Source organism: Enhydra lutris, unplaced genomic scaffold (assembly GCF_002288905.1).
Source record: "Enhydra lutris kenyoni isolate GAN:26980312 unplaced genomic scaffold, ASM228890v2 scaffoldscaffold5, whole genome shotgun sequence".
Classification (NCBI taxonomy): domain Eukaryota; kingdom Metazoa; phylum Chordata; class Mammalia; order Carnivora; family Mustelidae; genus Enhydra; species Enhydra lutris.
In genome coordinates, this window is record NW_019154089.1 from 8,600,501 (window position 1) to 8,625,074 (window position 24,574).

The following is a 24,574-nucleotide window of genomic DNA, read 5'->3' on the forward strand; positions in this document are numbered from 1 at the left end:
GCAGGCAGAGAGAAAGAGGGGGAAGCAGTCTCCGTGCTGAGCAGAGACCCCAATGCAGGGCTTGATCCCAGGACCCTGGGATTATGACATGAGCCGAAGGCAGAGGCTTTAACCCACTGAGCCACCCAGGCGCCCCTGAATTGAGTCTCTTATAGGCATCATATAGGTGGATCTTGTATATGCTAGTTCTAGATGCTGTATAGGGCACTTAATATATTTATATATCAGTATATAATGAGATAAACAAACACACACACACACACACACACACACACACACACACCCCTTACGCATCACAAATACTCTACTGATTAGGTAGGGTTTTTCTCTCCATTAAATAGATAAGCTCAGAGAGGTCAAGTAACTTGCCAAGGAGCAGGATTTAAATTCATGTCTATTTAGTTTTAAAGCCCTTGTTCTTTTTAGTTTTAGTTGATCATGCTCTTTACATTTTTGGTTAGAGATGGTTTTGAAATTAACATGTGTTCTCTTTTACAATGCCTTTGGTGATGTTGGCAACTTGTAAATTAATTGGTCTTCAATAATGGTGATTTCAGTCAGATTATTTCTTCTGAAAACCTCCCTGAAGTCTTTTACATGGAAGAGTGACATACTGGTAACTGTGATAAATACTTTTAGGAGTATTAAAGTCCTTGGTGGATTACAACTTTGGTACTTGGGAGCAGTGAAAGCTCTAGAACCTGTTGGGAAATTAGGAGGAAAGCAAGACCATAGAGAAAAAGAAATAGAAATACTTGGTTCTTTCATACTACACTACACCACTGTACAGCCTTCTGGTTCTAAACTCAGCTGTTACTAAAAACTTAACTTCACTACATGAATACATTCTCATTTCAAAATAATAAACATATGTTCATATATAGAGAGACACACACATTTAGTAAAATATGAAAGCTCCATTTGCATTTCTCCTCCTATCCCTACATCTCTCTATAGAAGCCTTTTGTTCATAAAAATATGTTAATGATAGGGCGCCTGGGTGGCTCAGTTGGTTAAGCGTCTGCCTTCAGCTCAGGTCATCTCAGGGTCCTGGGATTGAGCCTCCTATTGGGATCCCTTACTCAGTGGGGAGTCTGTTTCTCCCTGTCCATCTGCTGCTCTCTCACTTGCACACTCTCTCTCTCTCTCTCAAATAAATGAATAAAATCTTTTAAAAACTATGTTAATGTGGGCGCCTGGGTGGCTTCAGTTGGTTGAGCGACTGCCTTCGGCTCAGGTCATGATCCCGGACTTCTGGGATCGAGTCCCGCATCGGGCTCCCAGCTCCTTGGGGAGTCTGCTTCTCCCTCTGGCCTTCTCCTCTCTCATGCTCTCTCTCACTCATTCTCTCTCAACTAAATAAAAAAACAAAAACAAAAACAAAAAACAAAAAAAAAACCATGTTAATGTCACTTAATGAAAAAAGGTTTTTTTCATATAAATATGTTACATTATGTTAACCTGTAATGTGTATTGTTATATTTAAGTGAATTAGTATTTTAAATTTTCTGTTTTCTTATATGGGAGAAAATTGATATAACTCACACAAAAGGTGTAAAAGGGGGTTTGAGATCCAGTTATTCAAAAACTGCTGTAGTACATTACATCACTAGTAATGAACATTGTTGTAGACCATAATAATATAGAAAAACTCCATGATTTGATAATCTTGGTGAGAAAAGCATAATACAAACTCTACAAGAACAGAAAATAGTACCGGAGAAAATGCAGTACAATGCAAATCATTATACCAAGGTTATATTATTTTGAATTATTTCATACTTGGTTTTTTCAAAGGTTTTTATATTATAATTAAACTTGTATATGATGAAAAGTCTTTTATAATATGAATGGGCATAATATCTCTATTTCAGAAACTCTGTAGTGATGCTCAAGTAAAAGTCTTTGGGAAATGCTGCCAACTGAAACCTGGAGGAGACAGTTCTTCCTCACTGGATAGTTCTGTGACTTCATCTTCTGATGTAAAAGACCAGTGTCCTAAGTACCAAGTAAGGTCATTGATATCATTTATTTATTCATTCACTCATTTACAAATACTTTTGAGCACCTACAATGTGTTATGCACCATCCTAGGGACCAGGGGTAAGGACCTAGTCCTTACTCTTCTCGGGAGACAGGTAATTAAATAAGTTTATGCATTTTGATAAATCTTAGGAGAAGTTCAGAAAATGATGGGCATAGGTAGTAAAGGGTAATTTCTCCCTTTTGTTTCCCAATTCAGATTTTTTTGGCTATAAGAATAATTTATTTTAGATACTTTTAAATTATTGAAATATGAATGCAAATATAACCTATATTATACAGCCTATATATACATTTTGGCTGTAGTATGAAATTAAAATACGATTGGAAGTATACACATGCAGAAATGGACATTTATATTTTTCAGATAATAATCTCTTTTAAAATACAAAGTTAAACAAATTAGTACCTAGTGGGAACTTCTGTATAAACTTGTTATATTTTACATATAACGTTAAGTGTTTGGTTTCATACCAAGTATATGTCATCTGTGTGAACTTATTTGTGTCATCCAAGCTTACATGAATGTATCACAAGTATTTCATATTTAGCAATATCAACATGGAATTCTGGGTCTTTAAATTATTTGTAGTTAGGTAATTGTGTTTGGATGGGAAGTGACCCTTCTATCCAGTCATGTGTACAGTGTATGTGAAAGAGCTCTGAGGTATTTAGAATCCAGGTACTAGGAAGTACTATATAGTTGGCCCTGTCTTCCCCTGTTTCTCCTCCAGCTTAAGCATGACAAATTAGTAAGTTCCTAATAGTGTTATGCTATGTGACATCATCATACTTATACCAGGTTGGATGTTTGCTGATTGAGTTGTGTAACTTTGCATTTCTTCCTGCTGTAATGCAGTTAAAAATGAGTATTAGCACATGGATCCAGATTGTAGAAATGCTGAACCATTGAGTGATTGTACCCTCATGTTGCATCAAGATCCGTAGAGATTTACTTTTTTAAAGTTCAGATTCCCAGGCTTTGTGCCCAGATATTCTGATTGGTTCAGTATGGTCCTGGAAATCTGCTCTTTTAGCAAGAGACATTGAATTATTGTAGCATATAGTTCACTATACTTGATAAAATGTGATTTCGGGTAACTTAGGCCATTATCTTTGATCTACACAGATTATTACAGATTAATAGCTTCCAGCAATTGGTACTTTAAAAAATTGACCTTTTAAGTAAGGGCCTTATTTAAAAAAAAAAAAAAAAAGAAACAAAAGAAAAATGAAAGATAACAGCACTTTTTAAATTATAAACTTTATTATAGATTATGTCACATAAAAATACATAACATGACATTCATGATAACATTTGATATGTATTAGAGCAGGTAAGGAGAACCTTTACTGGAAAACTCTGGTCTAATACAATTTGAACACAAATTTATTTTTACTATATTTGCTTTTGGAGGACTCTTTTCCGGTTTTATTAGTAAAAGATATAAATGCTTTGATAGTTGAATTCATAATAGTTTTGAAGATTGGCATTGATCTTAAAAAAAAAAAAAAAAAAGCCTTTGCACTTGATCATTAGAAGAATTATTCAGCTCTCTTTCCAAAATGTTGTTCTTAGTACCCAAACCTTCGTGTTTTGAAATAAAAATTTTTTCTCAATCAGATCCCTAGATGAGTTATTTTAGTAACTAGGTATATCAGAAGTGTTTTTTTCTTAAACATTAGCTTTGTGTCTTTATTAAAACAAAATTAAAAAAAAAACCCCACAAAATAAAGACTATAGTACCTAAGAGAGAAAGAATAATATGTAAATGAATATGTATAAAAACTAATACAAAAGTTACATATAATGAAATAGATTGCTATTTGAAGATTTTTTAAAGAAAGCTAGCAAATGCAAATACATAGATTTTTTTAAAAAAACCCAGATAGGCGTTAAGTAAACAAAGGAATCACATAAAAATAAAAATAGTATGCAGATGTATTCCCTGTCCTCCACATGTAAAATGGGGGTCTTCAACACTTTGTTATCAGAAGAGTCTTTTAAATATTTTTAAAAAAATCCTCCCAATTTTTTATTTTTTATGATGGACTGGCTTAGTGAAATTTATAAACAATACTCAACTATTATCTTACATAGTTATATAGATCCTCTTCCTTATCACTTGTTTTATTACATAACTGTGTAAATTAGGAATTGGATTATACCTAGGGATTATTTTGTTCATATGACAAGAAGTCTGAAAGGCTGTCTAGGTATGATACATGGGTTTCAAGATGGCTTTAGAAAACCAAGGCATCCTTATCTTAGCCAGAGTTCATGTGTAATTGTTGCCTTTTGGTCCTAATATGGCATCTCCATCTCCAGTGACTTCCATTTATATCATTGACCAGGCCTTATAAATGTGTAAGTTCTGAAAGGTGCTGCTCCAACCATTAATTTAACCTTTTGGATGTAGAAACCAACTCTCGATTTGTCTACAAGGAAGGCTGTGAAATGCATTTAAAAAAAATTCTTTTTTAAATTTTTGGTTGGGCACATTGCTGCCCTGAAACAAATTAGACGTCAAAAAATAAAGAATAAGCTATTTTGGGGGTAATTAGTGATGTTTACCACAGTATCTAATTAGTAACCAAATAGATGAGTTCAGTGTTACCTTTTTTTCTGACTCCTGTGATGACAAAGACATTTGAAGAAAAATGGAAAGGAGTAACTTTTAATTTGACTTCTTTGAGAATAAGACATTCTAATATTTTAAATAAGTTCTTTTAAAAAATACAAAATAGATATACATTACCCTGTTTATAGATACCTCTTTTGCACAGTAAGAGCAGTAAAAACTGTTCTGCATGTTCAATGAATTCTATTTCTTATTTTCTGTCCTGGAGAAATATTGCATATGCACAAGATGCGGTTAACAGTGTTTATTTAAGCATTAAGCATTATTATAATAGCAAAAACCAGGAAGTAACCTAAATGCCTATCAGTAAGATCAGCTGTGGTATTTTCATACAGTAGAATACTATGTATTTAAAAGGAGTATTTGTATAACAACATGGTTAGATCTGTAACATATTGTGAAATAAAGAAAATCAAGCTATAGAACAGTATATACAATGTAGAGTCACTTTTTAAAAATATGTAGAGTTGTGTAGAATAACTGCAGCAAAGGAATTTTCAGTAAAATTCAATATTTGAAATAGGTTTTAAATTTTGCAGTTTTATTAATGTTCTGATTATTTTTTTTAGGGTTCTCGGTGCTCTTCTGATGCCAATATGCTTGGAGAGATGATGTTTGGCTCAGTAGCAATGAGCTATAAAGGGTCTACCTTAAAAATTCATCAGATCCGGTGAGGGCTTTTTCTGATTTTTCATAATCCATTTTAGAACATATAATTTTTGAAGATGAGAGAATTTCCTGTAGTCTTCACACAGATGGAGCTTGTCAGATTTATGGTGTTTTATGGGTTTCATGCTACTTCATGACTGTTGGAACCATGCAGTGAAATTTTTGTGATTTGTACGTTTTTTGGGAAGGGGGAATGGAAATAGGGAGAGGGGGAGAGAGAATCTTAAGCAGTCTCCATGCCCATTGTGCAGCCTGACATGGGCTTAATCTCACAACCCTGAAACCATGACCTGAGCCAAAATCAATAGTCTGACACTTAACCAACTAAGCCACCCAGGTGCCCAGGTACATTTTTATTTGTAATAAATTGAGAAGGTTTTTATGTTTTAGTTTTGATCTCTCTCTGTCCCTTTCTTTTTCTTCATAGTTCCCCTCCACAGCTTATGCTCAGCAAAGTTTTTACTGCACGGACTGGCAGCAGTATCTGTGGAAGTCTTAATACGTAAGTGTGATTATGAATGCTGGGAGAAATGAATTATTTAGGATGTGCAAAGTGTGAAAACTAACAGACTCTACCCAAGGTTGCAGTTTAAATTGAGATTTTCTTCCATCCCTTAAGTTTGGAAATTTATGGAGGCCAGACTTTTTCTCTAGCTTTATTGAGATATAATTGACATCTAACATTGTGTCAATTTAATGTGTACAACACATTTATTTGATACATTTTTATATTGCAGAATGATTACCATCATAGCATTAGCTAACGCCACCATTCTGTCAAAATTACCGTTTCTTTTTTGCAGTGAGAACAGTTAAGATTTACTCTTTGAGCAACTTTCAAGTGTATAAAATAACTGTATTATTAGCTAGTCAGCATGCTATACATTAGATCTTAGAACTTATTAATCTTGAAACTGATGTTTGTACCCTTTGACCGTTATCTCCCCATTTTCCCCACTCTCAACCCGTGTAACCACCACCCTGCTTTCTGTTTCTCTTTGTTCAGTTTTTTTATATTACACATGTAAGTGATACTATATAGTGTTTGTCTCTCTGTCTGACTTATTTCACTTAGCATAATGCCCTTAAGGTTCATTCAGATTGTCACAAATGGCAGGATTCCCTTTTCTCAAAGTCAGATAATATTCCTCTGTGTGTGTGTGTGTGTGTGTCTGTATGACATTTTATCCATTCATCTGTTGGTAGACTCTTAGTTTGTCTCCATTTATTGACAGTTGTCACTAATACCACAGTGAACATCTGAATGCAGGCATCTCTCTGAGATCCTCATTTGAGTTCCTTTGGATATATATCCAAAAGTGGGATTTCTGGATCACATGGTAGTTCTATTTTTAATTTTTTGAAGAATCTTCACGCTCTTTTCTCAGTGGCTGCATCAGTTTTATTCCCACCAACAGTGCACAAGGGTTCCCTTTTCTGGATACCCTGTCCACCACTTGATAATCTCTTGTCTTTTTGATGTTCACAATTATAAAAGGTGTGGGGTGTTACCTTGTTATGGTTTGGTTTGCATTTCACTGATGATTAGTGATGTCGAGCATTTCTTTCATGTACCTCTTAACCATTTGCATGTCTTCTTTGGAAAATTGTTCAGTTCTTTTGAATATTCAGAGGAGGTATTAATTTTTTAGGTTGTTTTTTGCTGTTAATTTTTATGAATTATTTATATATTTTGGATAGTAACCCTTTATCTGATAAAGGATTTGCAAATTTTTTTTACCATTCCATTGATCGCCTTTTCATTTTGTCAGTGTTTATTTGCTGTGCAGAGGCTTTTTAGTGTGATGTATTCCCATTTATTTATTTTTGCTTTTGTTGCTTGTGCTGTTTGTGTCATATCTAGGAAATTGCTGCTATGACCAATGTCAAGGAGCTTTTGCCCTATGGTTTCTTGTAGGAGATTTGCAGTGTTGGGGTCTTTTGTTTATAATTTTAATCAATTTTGAGTTAATTTTTGTGAGTGGTTATCCAGTTTTCCCATCATCATTTATTGAAGGCACTATCCTTTCCCAGTTAAATGTTCTTGGGTCCCTTATCAAATATTAGTTGACTGTATATCCAGGGTTTTTTTCTGGGCTCTTAAATTCTGTTCCATTGTTTTGTGTGTTTGTTTTTATGCTAGTACTATAATGTTTTGATTATGTTAGCTTTGCAGTGTAGTTTTTCTCAGGATTGCTTTGCTATTCAGGGTCTTTTGTAGCACCATACAAATTTTAGGATTGTTTTATTATTTCTGTGAAAAATCCCATTGGAATTTGGATAAGACTTGCATTGAATCTATAGATGACTTTGGGTAATAAGGACATTTTAACAATATTTGTTCTTCCAACCTGCTTTTTTGAGGGTTTTTTTCATGGAAAGACATATTTTGTCATATGCTCACTTTCTTTCTCCCCCTTCGCTCCTCCTTCCTTCCTTCCTTCCTTGTTTAAGGTTTTTATTTATTTATTTGAGAGAGACAGAGATAGTGACAGCATGAGTGGGGAGGAGAGGGAGAAGCAGGTTCCCCACAGAGCAGGGAACCCGATGCAGGGCTCTGTCCCAGGACCCTGGGATCATGACCCGAGCCAAAGGCAGACACTTAACCAACTGAGCCAGCCAGGTGCCCTGGTCATATGCTTTTTCTGCATCTGTTGACTTGATCATATGATTTTTATCTTTCATTCTTTTAAAGTGGTAATTCTCACTTATTATTTTGTGTATACTGAAGCATCCTTGCAGCCCAATCAATCCTACTTGATCACATTGAATAATCCTTTTAATGTTCTGTTGAATTTGGTTTGCTAATATTTTGTGGAGAATTTTTGCATTTACAATAGTCAAGAGAAGTGATCTGTAATTTCATTTTCTTATAATGTTCTTATCTGGCCTTGGTGTCAGGATAACACTGGCCTTGTAAGATGAGTTTGGTAGTGTTCCTTCTTTAATTTTTTTGAACAGTTTGAGTAGAATTGGTATTAATTCTACTTTATATGTTTGGTAGAATTTACCAAGGAAATCATCTGGTCTCCTTGGCTTTTCTTGTGTTGGAAGATTTTCGATGAATGATTCATTTTCCTTACTCATTATTGGTCTGTTCACATTTTTTATTTCTCCATGATTCATTCTTGGTATGTTGTATGTTTCTAGGAATTTATCCATTTTTTATAGGTTATTCATTTTGTTGTGTAACTATAGCAGTCTCATGATCCTTTTTATTTGTATGGTATCAGATGTAGTGTCTCATTTTTAATTTCATTTATTCGAGTCCTCTTTTTTCCTGGATTAGCTAAAGGTTTGATGATTTTGTCTCTTCAGAAAACCAGCTCTTAGTTTAATTGATCTTCAATGTTATTTTTCCTTTTTCTATTTCATTCTCCTATTGGCCTTTATTTCCTTCCTAACTAATTATGGACTTTATTTTTTTCTCAGTTTTTGAGGTATAATTCAAGATCATTTATTTGAGATCTTTTTGGCTTTTTACTGTAAACATTTATTGCTCTCACTTCCCTCTTTGAACTGCTTTTGTAATATTTCACAGGTTTTGATACGCTGTGCTTCCATTTTTATTTGTTTCAAGGTATTTCTTGATTTGCCCTTTGATTTCTTCTTTGACTCATTGGTTGTTCAGAAGCATGTTGTTTAATCTCCACATATTTGTGAACTGTCCAGCTTTCCTTTTGTTACTGATTTTTAGTATTACACCATTCTGGTCAGAAAAGATATGTGGTTTCATTTCAGCCTTCTTAAATTGCTAAAACCTGTTTTGTGACATATCATGTGATCAGTATTAGAAAATATTCCATGTCCACTTGAGAAGAATGGTATTCTGCTATTCTTGGATATATCTGTATATGTATATATCTCTTAGCTCCATTTGGCCTAAGATATGGTTCAAGTCCAACATTTCCTTGCTGACTTAATGTCTGGATGATCTATTAATTGTTGAAAGTAGAATGTTAAAGTCTTTTACTAGTTATTGCATTGTTGTCTCTTTACATATGTTAGTATTTGCTTAATATATTTAGGTGTCTCTGATGTTGAGTGCGTCTGTATTTGTGATTGTTACTTGCTATGTTTTTTTGATGAATTGCTCTTCTTATTATATGACCATTTTTAAAGTTTCTCGTTACTGTTTTTGGCTTGAAGTCCATTTTTTTTCTGATATAAGTATAGCTATCTCTGTTCTTTTTTTATTTCCATTTACATGGATTATCTTTTTCTGTTCCTTCACATTGAGCTTATATATATCCTCAAAGCTGAACTGAATCTCTTGTAGGCAGCATAATGTTGGATATTATTTTTTTTATTCAATAAGCTATTCTCTCTATGGAATTCAGATTACTTCTCACTTGAGTTTAGTTGAAGAATAGGAAATGTGCTTTCTCTTTCTCTAATTTGCTTCTGGAAGCTATGTCTGGAAGTAAAATGTTGACAGCATTCCCATGTTAGGATGAGATATGGATTTACCGTTTTGTAGTGACATGCGAGTTAGCATCTGTATATTGTGCTCTTCAGTTTTTAGATTGTAGAATTAACTCTGCAATCAGGAGTGGCACAGGTCACCCATGGTGGGGCACAAGATTACCACAGGGTGTTAATGCTAAGATTAGAAAAGTGAGGCTGAAATAAAGGCAGGCCTGATACTAGAATCATGGGCTACATGCCAGAACTTGGTAAATGAAGGACTAGGGCTAGAGTGAGGTGTTAGTGGATTCCATTGATGGCCTGCAGGGTCCAGGTCAGAACACTGGCTATCAGAATCTGTGGAGTTACCCAAAGTCGAAAGGTAGCAGGGAAGCTACTCAAACCTTGAAAAATTCTCAGAAGGTTGCATTAATTGAAAATGCTCCAAAAAAGACCTATCAGGGGTTTCATTTGCTAAGGTTCTAATACTTACAGCTCTTTATTAACTTTTCTTTTAGGAAGGAAGGAAAGGGAAAGAGATTTTTTTGCAGTATTATGGATGCTTAAAAAATAATGATGTTACAAGTGCTGATTTTCAAGAGTTTAATACTAAAGTAGAAATTAGAGATTCTACATTGGAATCACTGGTTCTAGCTCTGATCCTCTCAGTTTCTTCATCTTTTCTAATTTTTTATTTGTGGTTTTAAAAATCCCTAGGAAGGATACTTTGTACTAAAAGCATAAAGTAGTTCTATTTTTGTTACTTTGAAAGGTTTACTAGCAAAAGTGATACAGTTCATTTATAATGTGTGAACTGATGATACCTTGATTTTTGTTCTTGTTTGTCTTTTTTTTATTCCTGCCGGAAGTTTAGGAAATAATTTCAGGTCCAAAATACAAGGGAAAGCTTTACAATTTAAATTGGGGTCAGTAACCTTTTTCTGTAAAGTTCTAAGTAGTGAATAATTTTAGCTTTCTGGGCTCTCAGTATGTCTGGTTTCTCAGCTCTACCATTGTAGCATTAAAGCAGCCATACACAGTACATACATGGCTGTATACATAGCATGGCTATGTTCCAGTAAAACTTTATTTATAAGAACAGGCAGCAGGGTGGATTTAACCCTCAAGGTGTAGTTTGCCAACTCCTGATTTAGTGCTGTAAACTAATAAGAATACTTAAAACTTAAAAAAAAAAAAACAGTTTTATACTTAAAATTTCATTAGGATATGCAAAGAATTGCTCTAAAGAACATAAAATGAATTTGCAATTTATTGTTTCTTTTTCCCTTTAGGCTACAGGACAGTCTTGAATTCATCAATCAGGACAACAGTACATTAAAGGCTGATAATAACACAGTTATTAATGGACTACTTGGAAATATAGGTAAACGGTTCCTTTGGTTTTACAAGTTTTAAATAGGTTAACAGTAAAACAAGGATTTGCAGTTTGTTTTTAATAATGTAGACCTTTTAATTAGACCGCAGAGTTTGACATACTAGAAGTGGAAAAGGAATTTAAATTGGCAGTATATATAACATTTGTATTATTTGAAAAACATAATTTTTGTATATTTGAACAATACTTTTTTTGTATTTGAAAAAGAACTGCTGAAGGTATATCTGGTTTGTTTTTTGTTTTTAACTTTGATGCATCTTTGAAAGGCACTGTCATTCATATAAGAAGTCCTTACCAGCTTTTTTGAATATTTCAGCTGAAGAATACTGGTATTATTCTCCATTCTGTCTTTCCAAACCATAAAAGTAATTTTGAAATGGTGCTCATTTTTGTGACCTGAATTCAGATAGATGAGCAGATATTCAAATTTTATGTTCCCTTAAAGATTTATTAAAATAACAGCTTCATTAGTGATTTGGATAGTTGACTGTTATTATTTAAGTTCAACATTCTGAAGTGACAAACTGTTCCTAAAATTTCTAGTCATTTGTTTTACCCTACAAAGCTCAACTAATTTGATGCTGGCCATATTCCTGGTACGCAAATAACTAACATGCCAGAACGCGGACAGCAATTAGACAAGGATAAATATTTCTCTATCTATTTAGTGAGAATTTTTATTTCAAATTGATTTTAAAAAATATTAGTTACATATATAAATAGGAAAGAGTTTTTCTTCCAACTTGAACCATATTGTAATTTATTATTTTTTATAATTCATGTTCATTCAAATGAGCAACCATTTATACAGCAAATAATATGGGCTAGTTACAGTGTCAGGCATGTACTTTAGAAAGTTTGCATATTTTGGGGAGCCTGGGTGGCTCAGTTGGTTAAGCATCCAACTCTTGATTTTGGTTCAGGTCAGGATCTCAGGGTTGTGAGGTCAAGCCCCATGTTGGGCTCTGTGCTCGGTGAATCTGCTTGAGATTTTCTCTCTCTTTCTGCCCCTCCCCCTGTTTGCATGCTCTCTTTCTCTCTCAAAATAGCTAAGTCTTTAAAAAAAAGAAACTTTGCACATTTTTTAGAAAAATAGAGGAGTACTGCTTTTTCATAACTCAAATGATCAGTTATTTCATTGGTTTTAATAAAGTAAAAATGTGGCGAGATAACTGCATCTTTTTTCTTTATAATTTGACACTTTTCAAAGCTCAAGAGGTTAATTAAAACCTATTTTAATAATTCAAATTCATTATTACTTAATACAGTAAATTACCTTATGGATGCTAGATATACTCATCTTCTGTGTTTTAATACAGGATAGGAAATTCATTTAACAAAGTACAGACTTTAAATAATGAGTGTCTTTTACTTTCACGTTTGTAATTGTGAATCAAGGATATCTGAGTACCGTTTCTTATTTTTTTTTACATTTCCAGTTAATTTGCAAATACTTATTGAGCACCTGTTGTATGCTTAAGCACTCTGCTAGGCCCTGAGGGTACAGTGGTAAACCAGACACACTCCCTGCCTCAACAGATTTATAGTTAGTGCGAATCACACAAGTAATACAACAACTATAGTAGAGTGCAGTTAATTCTTGAACATGTTAAAGAGCATGGTGTGATAGAAATGAGGAAGAGTACCTAATCCAGTCCTGGAGAGTCCCAGACTTTCTTGAAGATATAAAGCCTGTCCTTGAAGGATTAGCCCTTTGTTTGCAGACAGAAACATTCTAGGAAGATGCAGTAGTGTGTGCACAGACCTAGGAGCAAGAGATGATAGCATGAGGAAAGAATATGAATAAATTAGTGTTGATGGAGCAAAGAATAGGAGTAAATAAAGTTAAAAGAAATTTTAAAAAAAGTGAATAGGAGGTTGATGACAAAGGACACTTTGGGCTATAGTGAGGATTTGAACTTAAGCGTTAAGCAGTTGAGTAGTAGTGAGGGTATGTTAGTTTTGGTCCTCTGCCTGTTTTTTAACAGGTGCCAAGGCATGATTAAACATGCAAGGTTAATATTAGGAGAAATGACTGTGAGAGGAAATGAGGCAGGGATCTGGTAAAGGTCAAGAGAACCATCAGATTGTGATCCAAGTCTGACTCCAAATGAAGAGAGAAGATTGAATGGAAGTGTCCTATCCTGCCATGCAATGCATGGAAGGTTTGGTAAGGCCATTGACAAGTCTTTAAATCAAAGTTTGTTGTCACATGTGTTCCAAAATGTGCCTGCCTTACTGTTTCTGCTGTGATGAGTTATTGGCTAACAGTAGCCTATAGGGTATGTGGCCTTGCACAGACATCACAGTAGATGTCAGAACACATCATCTTGGGGGTACTTAGTCAGTTATACTCCTTTTAGCTAGAGATCTTTGTGGTGCGTTCTGAAGGTGACCACAGAGGAGTTGTCAGACTAGAGAAACATGATCAGATTAGCTTTATACCTTCAAAAGAGTATTCTAATTGCAGTGGGAAAGGATTTAAGTGAACTGATGGGATTGAGTAAAAGATCTGTATTAGAAAGTCCTTCTGATAATATAAGTGTCAGATAATGGAGACCTAGACTAAGACTGTCAGTGAGGACAGGGAGTTGTTGAGAGGTTCCTTATGGGAAATAGAGTGGACAGGACTTGGTAATTAGAGGAAGAAGGGAGGAGAAAGGAGAACTCAAGTGTGGCACTTTGCTGTATGGTTGTATAATTGCTTGGATATTGATGCCATTTATTGGAAGGAACAGAAGAAATTAGGAATTGGTAATTTTAGGTTTATGTATGTTGGAATAGAAGTATTGGTTGGTTATTCGAGTAAAGATATCCATTATAGTTCTTTAGTAGGTGTAGCAGTAGGTGCTATAACATAAAAATTAGTGAACATAAAATAATTTAAAAGCAGTAAAGTTTTTTTTGGTTTTTGTTTTTTGTTTCCAGTCATGTGAAATTCGAAAGAGTGTTCCTCATTGATTAACAGTTTTTCTCCTTCTGGGAGTTCTGCCTTCTTCATCATGTAGTTTCCAAGGTTGTGTTCAGCTGCACAAAGCCAGTGGAAAGGAATTGAGTATGGAAAAGGCACATCTATTTCATAACCAACCTCAGCCTGAACATGACATATATCAGTTTTGTTCAGGTTCCATTAGTGGTAATTAATCACATGGCTTCACCTATATATAAGAGTTGAGAAATAAGATCCCTAGCTGGGTAGCTTCCCAGAAACTACTTGATAAAATAGAAGGGAGAGCATAGTTCTTTATTAGACAGCTGTATCTCCCGTGGATTTGTGAAACATTAGCTTGTAAATGATAAATGAAAGTGTAAGAATGAATGAGGTGACCTAGGAAATGTTAAAGAATGAGAAGGAAATGTTTGAGGCTAAAATCCTGGGGAATGTTGGCTTAAAGAAAGAAGGAGTAGGGCGCCTGGGTGGCTCAGTGGGTTAAAGCCTCTGCCTTCGGCTCAGGTCATGATCCCAGGATTCTGGGATCGAGTTCCGCATGGGACTTTCTGCTCAGCAGGGAGACTGCTTCCTCCTCTCTCTGCCTGCCTCTCTGCCTACTTGTGATCTCTGTCAAATAAATAAATAAAATCTTTAAAAAAAAAAAAAAAGAAAAGAAGGAGTAGGTGAAAAGAAGCACATAAAGAGGATTAAGAAAAAAAACCTTTGTAATCACTGAACTGTGGGGAAAAGTTCAAAGTGTAATTTAGTCAGCATCAAATATATAATAAGGTAATGAACTGCATTAGTCAATGGGAAGGCTTTTGGTGGCCTACGTAAACAGTTTCAGTGGGGAGAAGAGAATAGAAGCCAGAGTTGAGGAGAGACTCAGAGGTCATTTTTTTTCCCCGAGATTTAAGCAGTGATTCTTTTTGGTCTCAGGACCCCTTTATACACTTAGAAATTACTGAGAAACACAGGGAGCTTTGGTTTATGTGGGTTACCTTTTTTGATGATGTTTTAAAAATTAAAACAAAATTTAAAAACATTAATTTATTAAAAAACAACTTTTTACATATAAATATAAATAACATGAAATGACTATTTTCCATGAAAAAAAACTAAATGAGGAGAGTGGCATTGTTTAGATTTTTGCAAGACTCCTTCATTTCTGGCTTAATAGGATACAACTTAATCCTCATATCTGCTTCTGTATTCCTTTTCTTGTGATATGTTGTTTTGGTTGAAGTGTATTAAGAAAATACAGTTTTATACAGACCCCTAAAGGAGTCTTCAGACCACATTTTAAAGAACTACTGAATTATATAGTATTAGATATATGGAGAGAATAGTTTTGACTGCTTTGTTTAATAATTTTTTTTTGCTTTATTTTTTTGAGAAGAGGGGAGGGTCAGGGAGAGAAGACATTCTTAAGAGGCTCCATGCTCAGTCCGGAGCCTGACACGGGGCTAGATCTCCCAACCCTGAAGTCATGACCTGAGCTGAAATCAGGAGTCGGAGGCTTAATTGACTGAGCCACCTAGGCGCCAGTGGTTTTGACTATGTTTAAATGTTGAATGGAATAGGAGGCTATAAGGAGGGTAAAGTTAAAGATAGAAGTAGTAAAGTGAGATTTTTTGAAGGTCCTAGCTGACATAGAATTGGCTTTGAAAGGGAGGGAGGTGGGGGTTCCTAGCTCTAGCCAGAAGGGGCAGGTGGGACAGAATTTGATTAAGTTTGAAGACAAAGTGGAAGGAAACAAGAGAGTTCCTTCTGGTGAATTCTGTTTGCATACACACATGCATATGTGGGAGACAGTCATATCCTGAAAGTAAGGAAGGAGGTAGGTAGAGAAGGAGTTTAAAGAGAGTAGATAAATTTTGAAGTAGCTAGAGAGAATTGAAGAAAGAGCTGAACAGTTAAAACATTGAAGGATTGCTGCAAATGCACTATAATTTTAGAAGTTCTTGTTATAGAAAAATATCCATCAGCAATTTGAAAAATACATTTGTCACTTGTTAAAACTGAAAGCCCCCTATTCTATCCTAGGTAACCTCCTACGGGGCTCTTTAGGCTGTCTTGATTAAGCATAGCTGGCAGCCCAACTGCTTGCTTCCAGGTTCTAATGTTGCCCCTTTGGGTCTTCAGACTCTGTTATTTGGTCCAGTGTGTGGCAGCCATGTTTCCTGGATAGCTGGGAGTTGATGGAGTTGTGTTGGTGTTCCTGCTTCCTTTGTGGCTGACCATTGTTTTAGGAACTTTGGTTACTTCCAAAGTTAGTTACTTTGTTACTTCACTAGGTTAGAAAAAAGAAGTCTCATACATATTTGTCAGTAGATCCTTTTTCTGCTTTTTGTTGTATGTTGTGTTCTCTTTTCTCAGCCAAGCACTTAGGTGGTTTTCTCTTTACTGCAGGGGCAGGAGAATGCTGTAATTTTAAAACTGACTTTTTGGGGCACCTGGGTGATTCAGTCGGTTAAGTGTCTGCCTTCAGTTAAGGTCATAGTCCCAAGAGTCCTGGGATTGAGCCCTGCTGTGGGCTCCCTGCTTAGTGGGGAGTCTGCTTTTCTCTTTCCCTCTTCCGCTGCACCCCCAAACCCAGTCTCTCTCTCTCTCTCTCTCTCGTGCTCTCTTGCACACAGGCTCTCAAATAAATAAATAAAATCTTAAAAAAAAACCAATCCTGACTTTTTAAAAGGTAAATTTATTTGGCAAATGTCAAATTATTTAGATAATAATACTGTGCTTTTTTGAATCTTTAAAATCATTGTTTTAGGTTAGAAAGGATTGAATATTTAAAATAACTTTTACGTTGTGTAGTAGAAGGTTATTTTTATTATTATATACAGGTTTATTAGTAAGTAGGCATGAGTGTTGTTTGACATAAGCTATGACCAGAGAGAAACAGTCCTGTTTCAAGGAGGGGAAGCCAGCTTGAATTATTCTTACTTAATTTAAAAGCTTCCATCCATATCTGTTGGTCTGCATTTGTGCTGCCTAAGCTCACCCTTTATTCCTGACGCTTTGTAGCTTCTCTGACAGCCCTCTTTCATATGTATTTTACGTTTTCGCCATGTAGGTCTTTCACAGTTCTGCAGCCCCAGGCGGGCATTCTCTGAGCAGGGTCCGCTCCGCCTGATCAGGAGCGCCTCTTTCTTTGCAGGTTTGCCATGTGCTGTGTGGGTAGACTAGCTGGTGTGCTCCAGTGGCTAGAATCTGTAGTTAAGCTGTGGAAACAAGAGAGTAGATAAATGCATTTGGAGAGGGTGTGGTTAAGAAAACATTGTTTATCAAGTGTAAGAACTTAATTCCTTTCTACTGAGTATGTTCTTAAAACTTTCCAGAAATTTCAGTTATCAGTAGAATTGACATTTTCATGTAATTTCAGTTTATTTCATATCTCATTATAAAATGATGATTTAACTTTAGAATCCTAACCAAATTTTAGTATGAACATTATTTCTTAACAATACCAGTTAGAATTTCTCATGTGACATGCTCTTGTTTCCATGGCTGAGTAGCTTTTGTGTACTCATAGTTCACCAATTGCAGAAAATGTTCTCAGTCACTATTTTAAAATTTCTGATCTGTGTTATTCCATAAGAACGATTTCTCTTGGAGCTAAGATTTAGATGAACAAGCACCATTATATCAACCTGTAAAAGGCATATGTGAGTGTATTTGTTTATATCATTAAATTGATGATTGTAGAGTGTTTTTATGTCTTGTGTCCAGGGAGTTGTATCTCACTTCTTGTTTTAATTAATATTTACTTTCCTTGCAAATATGAGATAGGAATAATACATATTTATTACAGAAAATTTGAAAAATATGAGAAATGAGCAAAAAAATATATATTAGCCATTGTGTCAGCTAGAATTAACCTTTCTGAAAAAAACACCATAATTTAATTTGGATCATACCATTCAAACTGTCTTCCTAAAATTTTTATTTTGAGGAATTTTTAAACATACATTAATATTGGCAGAATAGTAAAGTGAACCACCATATACCCATTATTTACCTCCAGGAATCATTCTTATTAAGTTCAATAGCATGCTTTTTGGTCATTTAGTAGCATATTGTGAGTATTTTCCTTTTAGCATCCCTTGCTTCTTTAGATAATATATCATATTTTCATATTATATGTCAATCTTCACCTAGATCTCAAAGCTTGTTCAACTGAGTGATAGCTCTTGGTGTTGGGTTTGTGCCATGCTATTGAAAAAAAATAAAGGAATGCAATGAGATGAGCATGATTTCATTTGCTACATAAAAGCAGCAACACCACCCTGGATAGCATTATATGCTCTGACAGTTTTGTCTTAATTCACAGTTCACAGCAACCCAATGGACATGCCTGGAAGAGAGCTGAATGAGGACAGAGACAGTGGCATAGCACGTTCTGGTAATGCCAAGTTCATGTGTTAATCTAGTTTTCTTATGAGATCACTGTTATCCAACAATGATTTTTATTTTTTCCTTTACCATCCAATTTCATGTACAGTTTGTTAGTATTGTTATTAGCCTTGTAAGAGAATTGTAATGACGGAAGTATTTTAAAATTAAAATTTTCATGTTTACTGTTACATGTGCCTGGTGGAATATGGCCTAGATGAATGGACATTGGCTTAGACTTAGTCAATATAAGAAAAAGTATTGCTCAAGAGATGGCTTAAATAGTAGAAAAAACACATTTGATTATAGCTGCTTACTCTTAACTGGAGTTTTAAGTTGGCAGAGTATCTCTTGCCCAGAAAAGCTTAGGCATTTTGGATCAATGCTATATATATATATATATATATATATATATATATGTTGCTTTCAAGTATGGACTCCCAAAATACAGACTAACAAATCTTTATTGAAACATGGATGAGATTAAAAGAAAAAAAAAAAAAAGGTAAACCTTGCATTCTACCTTTAAGAAGCACAGAGTTTAAAGAGAGAACAGTTAGGAAAATTGTCCTCCATTGTGTCATGTGTTCTGATAAATCTGTGCAGAGAGGTTTAGGGAAAGGAAACCTGATTTAGCCTGGGCTAGGGACAGGGTGCCAGTAATGCTTTATAGAGGGATAATACTTGAGTTGTGTTTTGAGAAGTAAGTAGGAGTTATCCAGGCAAAGGCATGGAAGAAAGGCTTTCCAGTTAAAAGGAAAAGTGTTTGTCAGGGCCCAGATAGTGTAAACGAAAGGAGTATCTTAGGCTTGCATTATTGTTAGGTATGAGAAACTTTATTCACTGTGGTTTATCCATATGAACTGTGACGTTATATGGCTCTGCTGTCTAATTTGTTTATAATTCAGTTTTGAGTATAGTTGGGAAGTCCAAATTTACCAGTATTATAATCCCTAGGTATGCAATTAGAATAACAAGAGGTTAAAAAAAAAAGTTTTCACATGCCTGAACTGTACTCCAGGACTGTAGTCTAGAGAAAGGCTTATGCAGCTATAGTTGAAAAACAAAACAAAATGAAAAAATACCTCATTATGATGGACAGATAGAGTTAAGAACTGTTCTGATATGAAAAATCTTAGCTTTGTGCAGTGGCAGTATCGTAGACAATGAGGCTTATCCGAGGCGTGATTATTGCTTATATGAAAAATCTTGATCTTTCAAATAATCTCAACTTCTTTTCTAATTGAATTTTTAAATTTTCTTAGGAACTAATCTAGCGTATATTTCTAACACTCATTGCCTCTGTGTGATCTAGAGATTTAGTTTTCTCTTCTGTGACAGGAATTTAGTTCTTATTATTTTATCCAAGGTTTTGGAGGTGATAAATTAGTATCTGTACTTCATTTTCTTTAGCTATAAATTGAAGGCCCTAGCTGAATTTAATGAGGTGTTAGAATATAGGTGAGGTTCAGTAGGGTAGAGTCCAGAGCTGATGACCAAGAAAGAATTCTTGAGACATCTTTGGTGCAAAATGGTGGTTTATTAAAGCACAGGGGCAGGACCCGTGGGCAGAAAGAGCTGCTGCTCCAGGGTTGTGATGGGTGGCAGGTTATATATGGTGGGTTTGGGGGAGGTAAGGAAAAAGGGAGGTTTCAATAGAACTTTGATATGCTAAAGAGGACCTACAAGATACCGGATACCAGAGGCTTTGCCATTGCTAAGGTCCCTTTCCCCTTCTTAGCAAGGTATTAACATTAAGGTAGTTGGGAGAATCCTAAAGAATGTCATATATGTCCCATACAGGACTGGGGGTAGGGGAAGGTTGCTGGGTGTCAACTTTTGCTTTGTCCTCACCCAGCCTTCTGTTCCCTCATCAGATTGATCTGTAAGGCTTTTTCAAGCCGTAACTTCATGTACACCTTTTAAATTAATTGTGTATTTTCTTTTTTTTCCAGTAGGGTTATTTTTAATACCGGACTCTGGTAACACATAGTTTTTTTCCAAATTTAAATTAGCATTTGATTTTTCACTGAAGCATCCCCAGGTTAGTTATACATATCCAGTCTTAGACTTTTACAACACTTACTTATAATACTAATAAAAATGTGGTCTTTTCAAGGAAGTAGTTTAGAATTAATTCATTGATGTTCCAGATAGTTGTATGGCACATAAAGCTCTTCCCATTAACGTTGGATTTGTTAGCGAGAATTGAAATGAACAGATCTTCATAGTGAGTCTGTTAGTTTTCACTCCTGATATCCAAAAGTAATATACCATCTGAGGTGCTTCCCTGTTTTTGATTACCTCACAAATTTTCAGTATGTGATTGTAATTATGAAAATGGGAATTTAAAATATAGCCAAAGAAAAGCAGACCCTTAATGTCTTTTCGCTTTCTAGATCCAGCACAGAGAAGGAGAGGATTCCTAGTCTAACGAAAAACAAAGGGTTGTAGGTTTTGACATTCCAGGCAAGAAAAAGTTTCTGGAGAGGGGGTTTTTGGGAAGAGCGTATTCCTCACAGTTAAGGGATTGCAGCAATTATAATCATAATGGGTTCTATTGGAATGTGTCTGTCACCGCTTATTCTCTGGAGCAATCTAATCTCTTTTTGGAGCTTAGTACGTATAGTCATGACTATTATTGAAAGGGGCTAAACATTCACAGGCTTGACTACCTGTGCAGAAGCAATTCATCAGTAGAGTTAACTCTTGGATAATGTGTTGGTGAGGGGTGCAAACTTCCTCTCCCCCTGCGCAGTAAAAAAAAAATCTGTACATAACTTTTGACTTCCTAAAACTCAACTACTAATAGCCTACTGTTGACTGGAAGCCTTAATGATAATATGAATAGTCAGTTAACATACATTTTATATGTTATATGTATTGTATACTGTATTTTTACAATAACATAGAGAAAAATGTGGTTAAGAAAATCATAAAGAAGGGCCCTTGGTGGCTCAGTGGGTTAAAGCCTCTGCCTTCGGCTCAGGTCCTAGTCTCAGGATCCTGGGATTGAGCCCTGCATCGGGCTCTCCGCTCAGCAGGGAGCCTGCTTCCTCCTCTCTATGCCTGCCTCTCTGCGTACTTGTGATCTCTGTCTGTCAAATAAATAAATAAAATCTTAAAAAAAATCATAAAATAGATTTGTAATTCTATACTGTATTTATCGAGAAAAAACCCCAAACATATGTTAAGTAGCCCTGCACATTTCAAACCCATGTTCAAGTGTCAGTGATACTTTTATTCTTTTTATTGAAGTATAGTTGTAAATACACTTGCAACACACTGTTACATCTGTTTTAGATGTACAACATAGGGATTTGACAACTCTGTATGTTATGCTATGCTTACCACAAATGTAGCTCCCATCTTCATTTTTACTACAACAATATTACAGTACCACTGACTCATCCCTAACCTGTCCTTTTTATCCCTGTGATTTATTCATTTCATTACTGGAAGCTTGTATCTCCCACTCCCCCTCACGCATTTTTCCCTTCCCATCTAACCCCCTTCTCTCTGGCAACCATTAGTTTGTTCTCTGTGTTATTGGGTCTCTTTCTGCTGTTTGTTTGTTTATTCTGTTTTTTAGATTCCACATAGAAGTGAAAGCATACGGTATTTGTGTTTCTCTGTCTCACTTACTGCACTTAGCTTTATACCCTCTGGGTCCATCCATGTTGTCTCAGATGGCAGTATCTCATTCTATTTTATGATTGGGTAATATGTATACATCTTCTTTATTGCTTCATCTATCAGTGGACACTTAGATTGCTCCCATATCTTGGCTCTTGTGAATAATGCTGCAGTAAACTTAGGAGTGCATGTATCTTTTTAGATTACTGTTTTTGTTTTCTTTGTGTAAATACCTAGTAGTGGAATTACTGAATCATATGGTATTTCTCTTTATAGTTTTTTGAGGAACCTAGTGGCTGTACCAGTTTGTATTTCTACAAACACATTAGGGTCCTTTCTTTTCATATCCTTTCAACACTTGTTATTGTTTTGATTTTAGCCATTGTGACAGATAAAAGATGATGTGATTTTAAATGACATCTTCAGATGACATTCAGAACTTTTGTTCTTAAAATCTAGCTGCTGCATTAAAAGGAATCACATCAGTCCAACAATTATAGTACTGTTTACCCAAAGAATATAAAAATATTAGTTCAGAGGGATACATGCACATTTATGCAGTTTACAATGTATGTTTATAGCAGCATTATTTACAACAGCCAAATTATAGAAACAGCCCTAGTATCCATCAACTGATGAGTAGATATAGGAAGATTTGGTATATTTATACAGTGGAATATTACTAAGACATAAAAAAGAATAAAGTCTTCCATTTGCAACAGCATAGATGGTGGTACAGGGTATTGAGTTGAGCTAAGGGAAATAAGTTAGTGCGAGCAAGATAAACACGGTTTCACTCATATGTAGAATTTAAGAAACAAAACAAATGACCAAGGGAGAAAAAATGAGAGAGAAGCAAACCAAGAAACAGACTCTTAACTACAGAAACTGATGGTTACGAGAAGGGAGGTGGGTGAGGGGATGGGTTAAATAGGGGATGGGAATTAAGGCATGCACTTGTTGTGATGAGAAGGGATATTGTGTGGAACTGCTGAATCAGTATATTGTCCACTTGAAACTAATATTATACTGTATATTAACTAACTAGAATTTAAATACAAACTTGAAAAAGATAAAATAATTTTAAAAACCTGAATCACATCATACTTCTTTTAATTTAAGGACTAAGTGTTCAGCTAAGCTAGAGGACAGTCTGATGGCTGAAGAAATAATGCTTGTTTCAAATTAGCCCTTTTTTTCTGAAGTAGGGGTGGGAGTAAGACTAAAAAAGGGGAATGTCTCAGAGTCTCTTTCCAATGCACTATTAATATATGAATTTTCTGTTCTGGGACTTTGCTCCAACAACGATGTTATTTTTTTTAAATGGAAATTTTAGAAGTTCATGAAGCAAAATGAAAAATTTGAATCTCTACTATTAAATTTGTTAAAAAGAAATTTATCTTGGGGCCCCTGGGTGGCTCAGTTGGTTAAGCTTCTGCCTTCAGCTTAGGTCATGGTCCCAGGGTTCTGGGATTGAACCCCGTGTCATGCTCCCTGCCCAGCAGGAAGCCTGCTTCCTCCTTTCCCTTTTCCCCTCCGCCTGCTTGTGCTATCTCTTGCTGTCTCTCTCAAATAAATAAATAAAATCTTAAAAAAATTATCTTTATGCTTAGTTATTATTGATGTATTTTTAAATGTTTACATTATACTTGTTTTTATTTTGACCTGACAGCATCTCTGAGCAGCTTGCTTATTACACCATTTCCCTCTCCAAACTCCTCACTTACCCGAAGTTGTGCCAGCAGTTACCAGCGACGTTGGCGACGCAGCCAAACAACAAGCTTGGAGAATGGGGTATTTCCTAGATGGTAAGTTGGAACCTTCACTATAATAAAATTGAATAGTTCCTTATTTTTTTAAAAAAAGATTTTATTTATGTATTTGAGAGGGAGAATGAGAGAAAGAGAGAGCATGAGAGGGGGGACTCAGTCCTGGGGCTCCAGGATCATGACCTGAGCTGAAGGCAGTCGCCCAACGAACTGAGCCACCCAGGCGCCCTGAATAGTTCCTTAAACACAATTCTGAATGGTTCTTATTAGAGCCTGGGTTTGTATTTTGTGTATTTTAAGTCTTGAAACTTTTAAAATGTATTCCATTTGTTAAATTATTGGTAGTTTTAACTGATATTAGTGTATAGTTCAGTGGCATTTTAAGTACCTTCACATTGTTATGCAACCATCGTCACTATTCATCTCCAGAACTTTTTTATTTCCCCAAATTGAAGCTATACCCATTAAGCAGTAACTCCCCATTCCTCCCTACCCTTGGCTCCTGGCATCCACCGTTCAAAATATTATTTTTTGTCTCTCTGAATTTGAGAATTCTCTACAAACCTCATATAAGTGGTATCATACAATATTTATCCTTTTATATGTAGCTTATTTCAGTTAGCATGTCTTCATGGTTCATCTGTGTTGTTGCATGTATTAGGGTTTTATCCCTTTTTAGGGCTGA

General features: G+C 35.3%; 1 protein-coding gene across 3 annotated transcripts in view; it reads left to right on the forward strand.

Moving 5' to 3' along the window:
• LOC111140883 (folliculin interacting protein 1) overlaps positions 1-24,574 on the forward strand; it is a 156,004-nt gene that overhangs the window by 74,476 nt on the left and 56,954 nt on the right. Inside the window, exons 3-9 of one of the 3 annotated variants that reach the window (XM_022493127.1) lie at positions 1,875-2,009; positions 5,255-5,355; positions 5,782-5,856; positions 11,054-11,145; positions 17,166-17,249; positions 18,423-18,494; positions 23,793-23,928. In XM_022493127.1, coding sequence (XP_022348835.1) covers positions 1,875-2,009; positions 5,255-5,355; positions 5,782-5,856; positions 11,054-11,145; positions 17,166-17,249; positions 18,423-18,494; positions 23,793-23,928 — 695 coding nt within the window. The remainder of the gene's footprint in view (positions 1-1,874; positions 2,010-5,254; positions 5,356-5,781; positions 5,857-11,053; positions 11,146-17,165; positions 17,250-18,422; positions 18,495-23,792; positions 23,929-24,574) is intronic. The other 2 variants (XM_022493128.1, XM_022493129.1) reach the window with 2 other exon arrangements.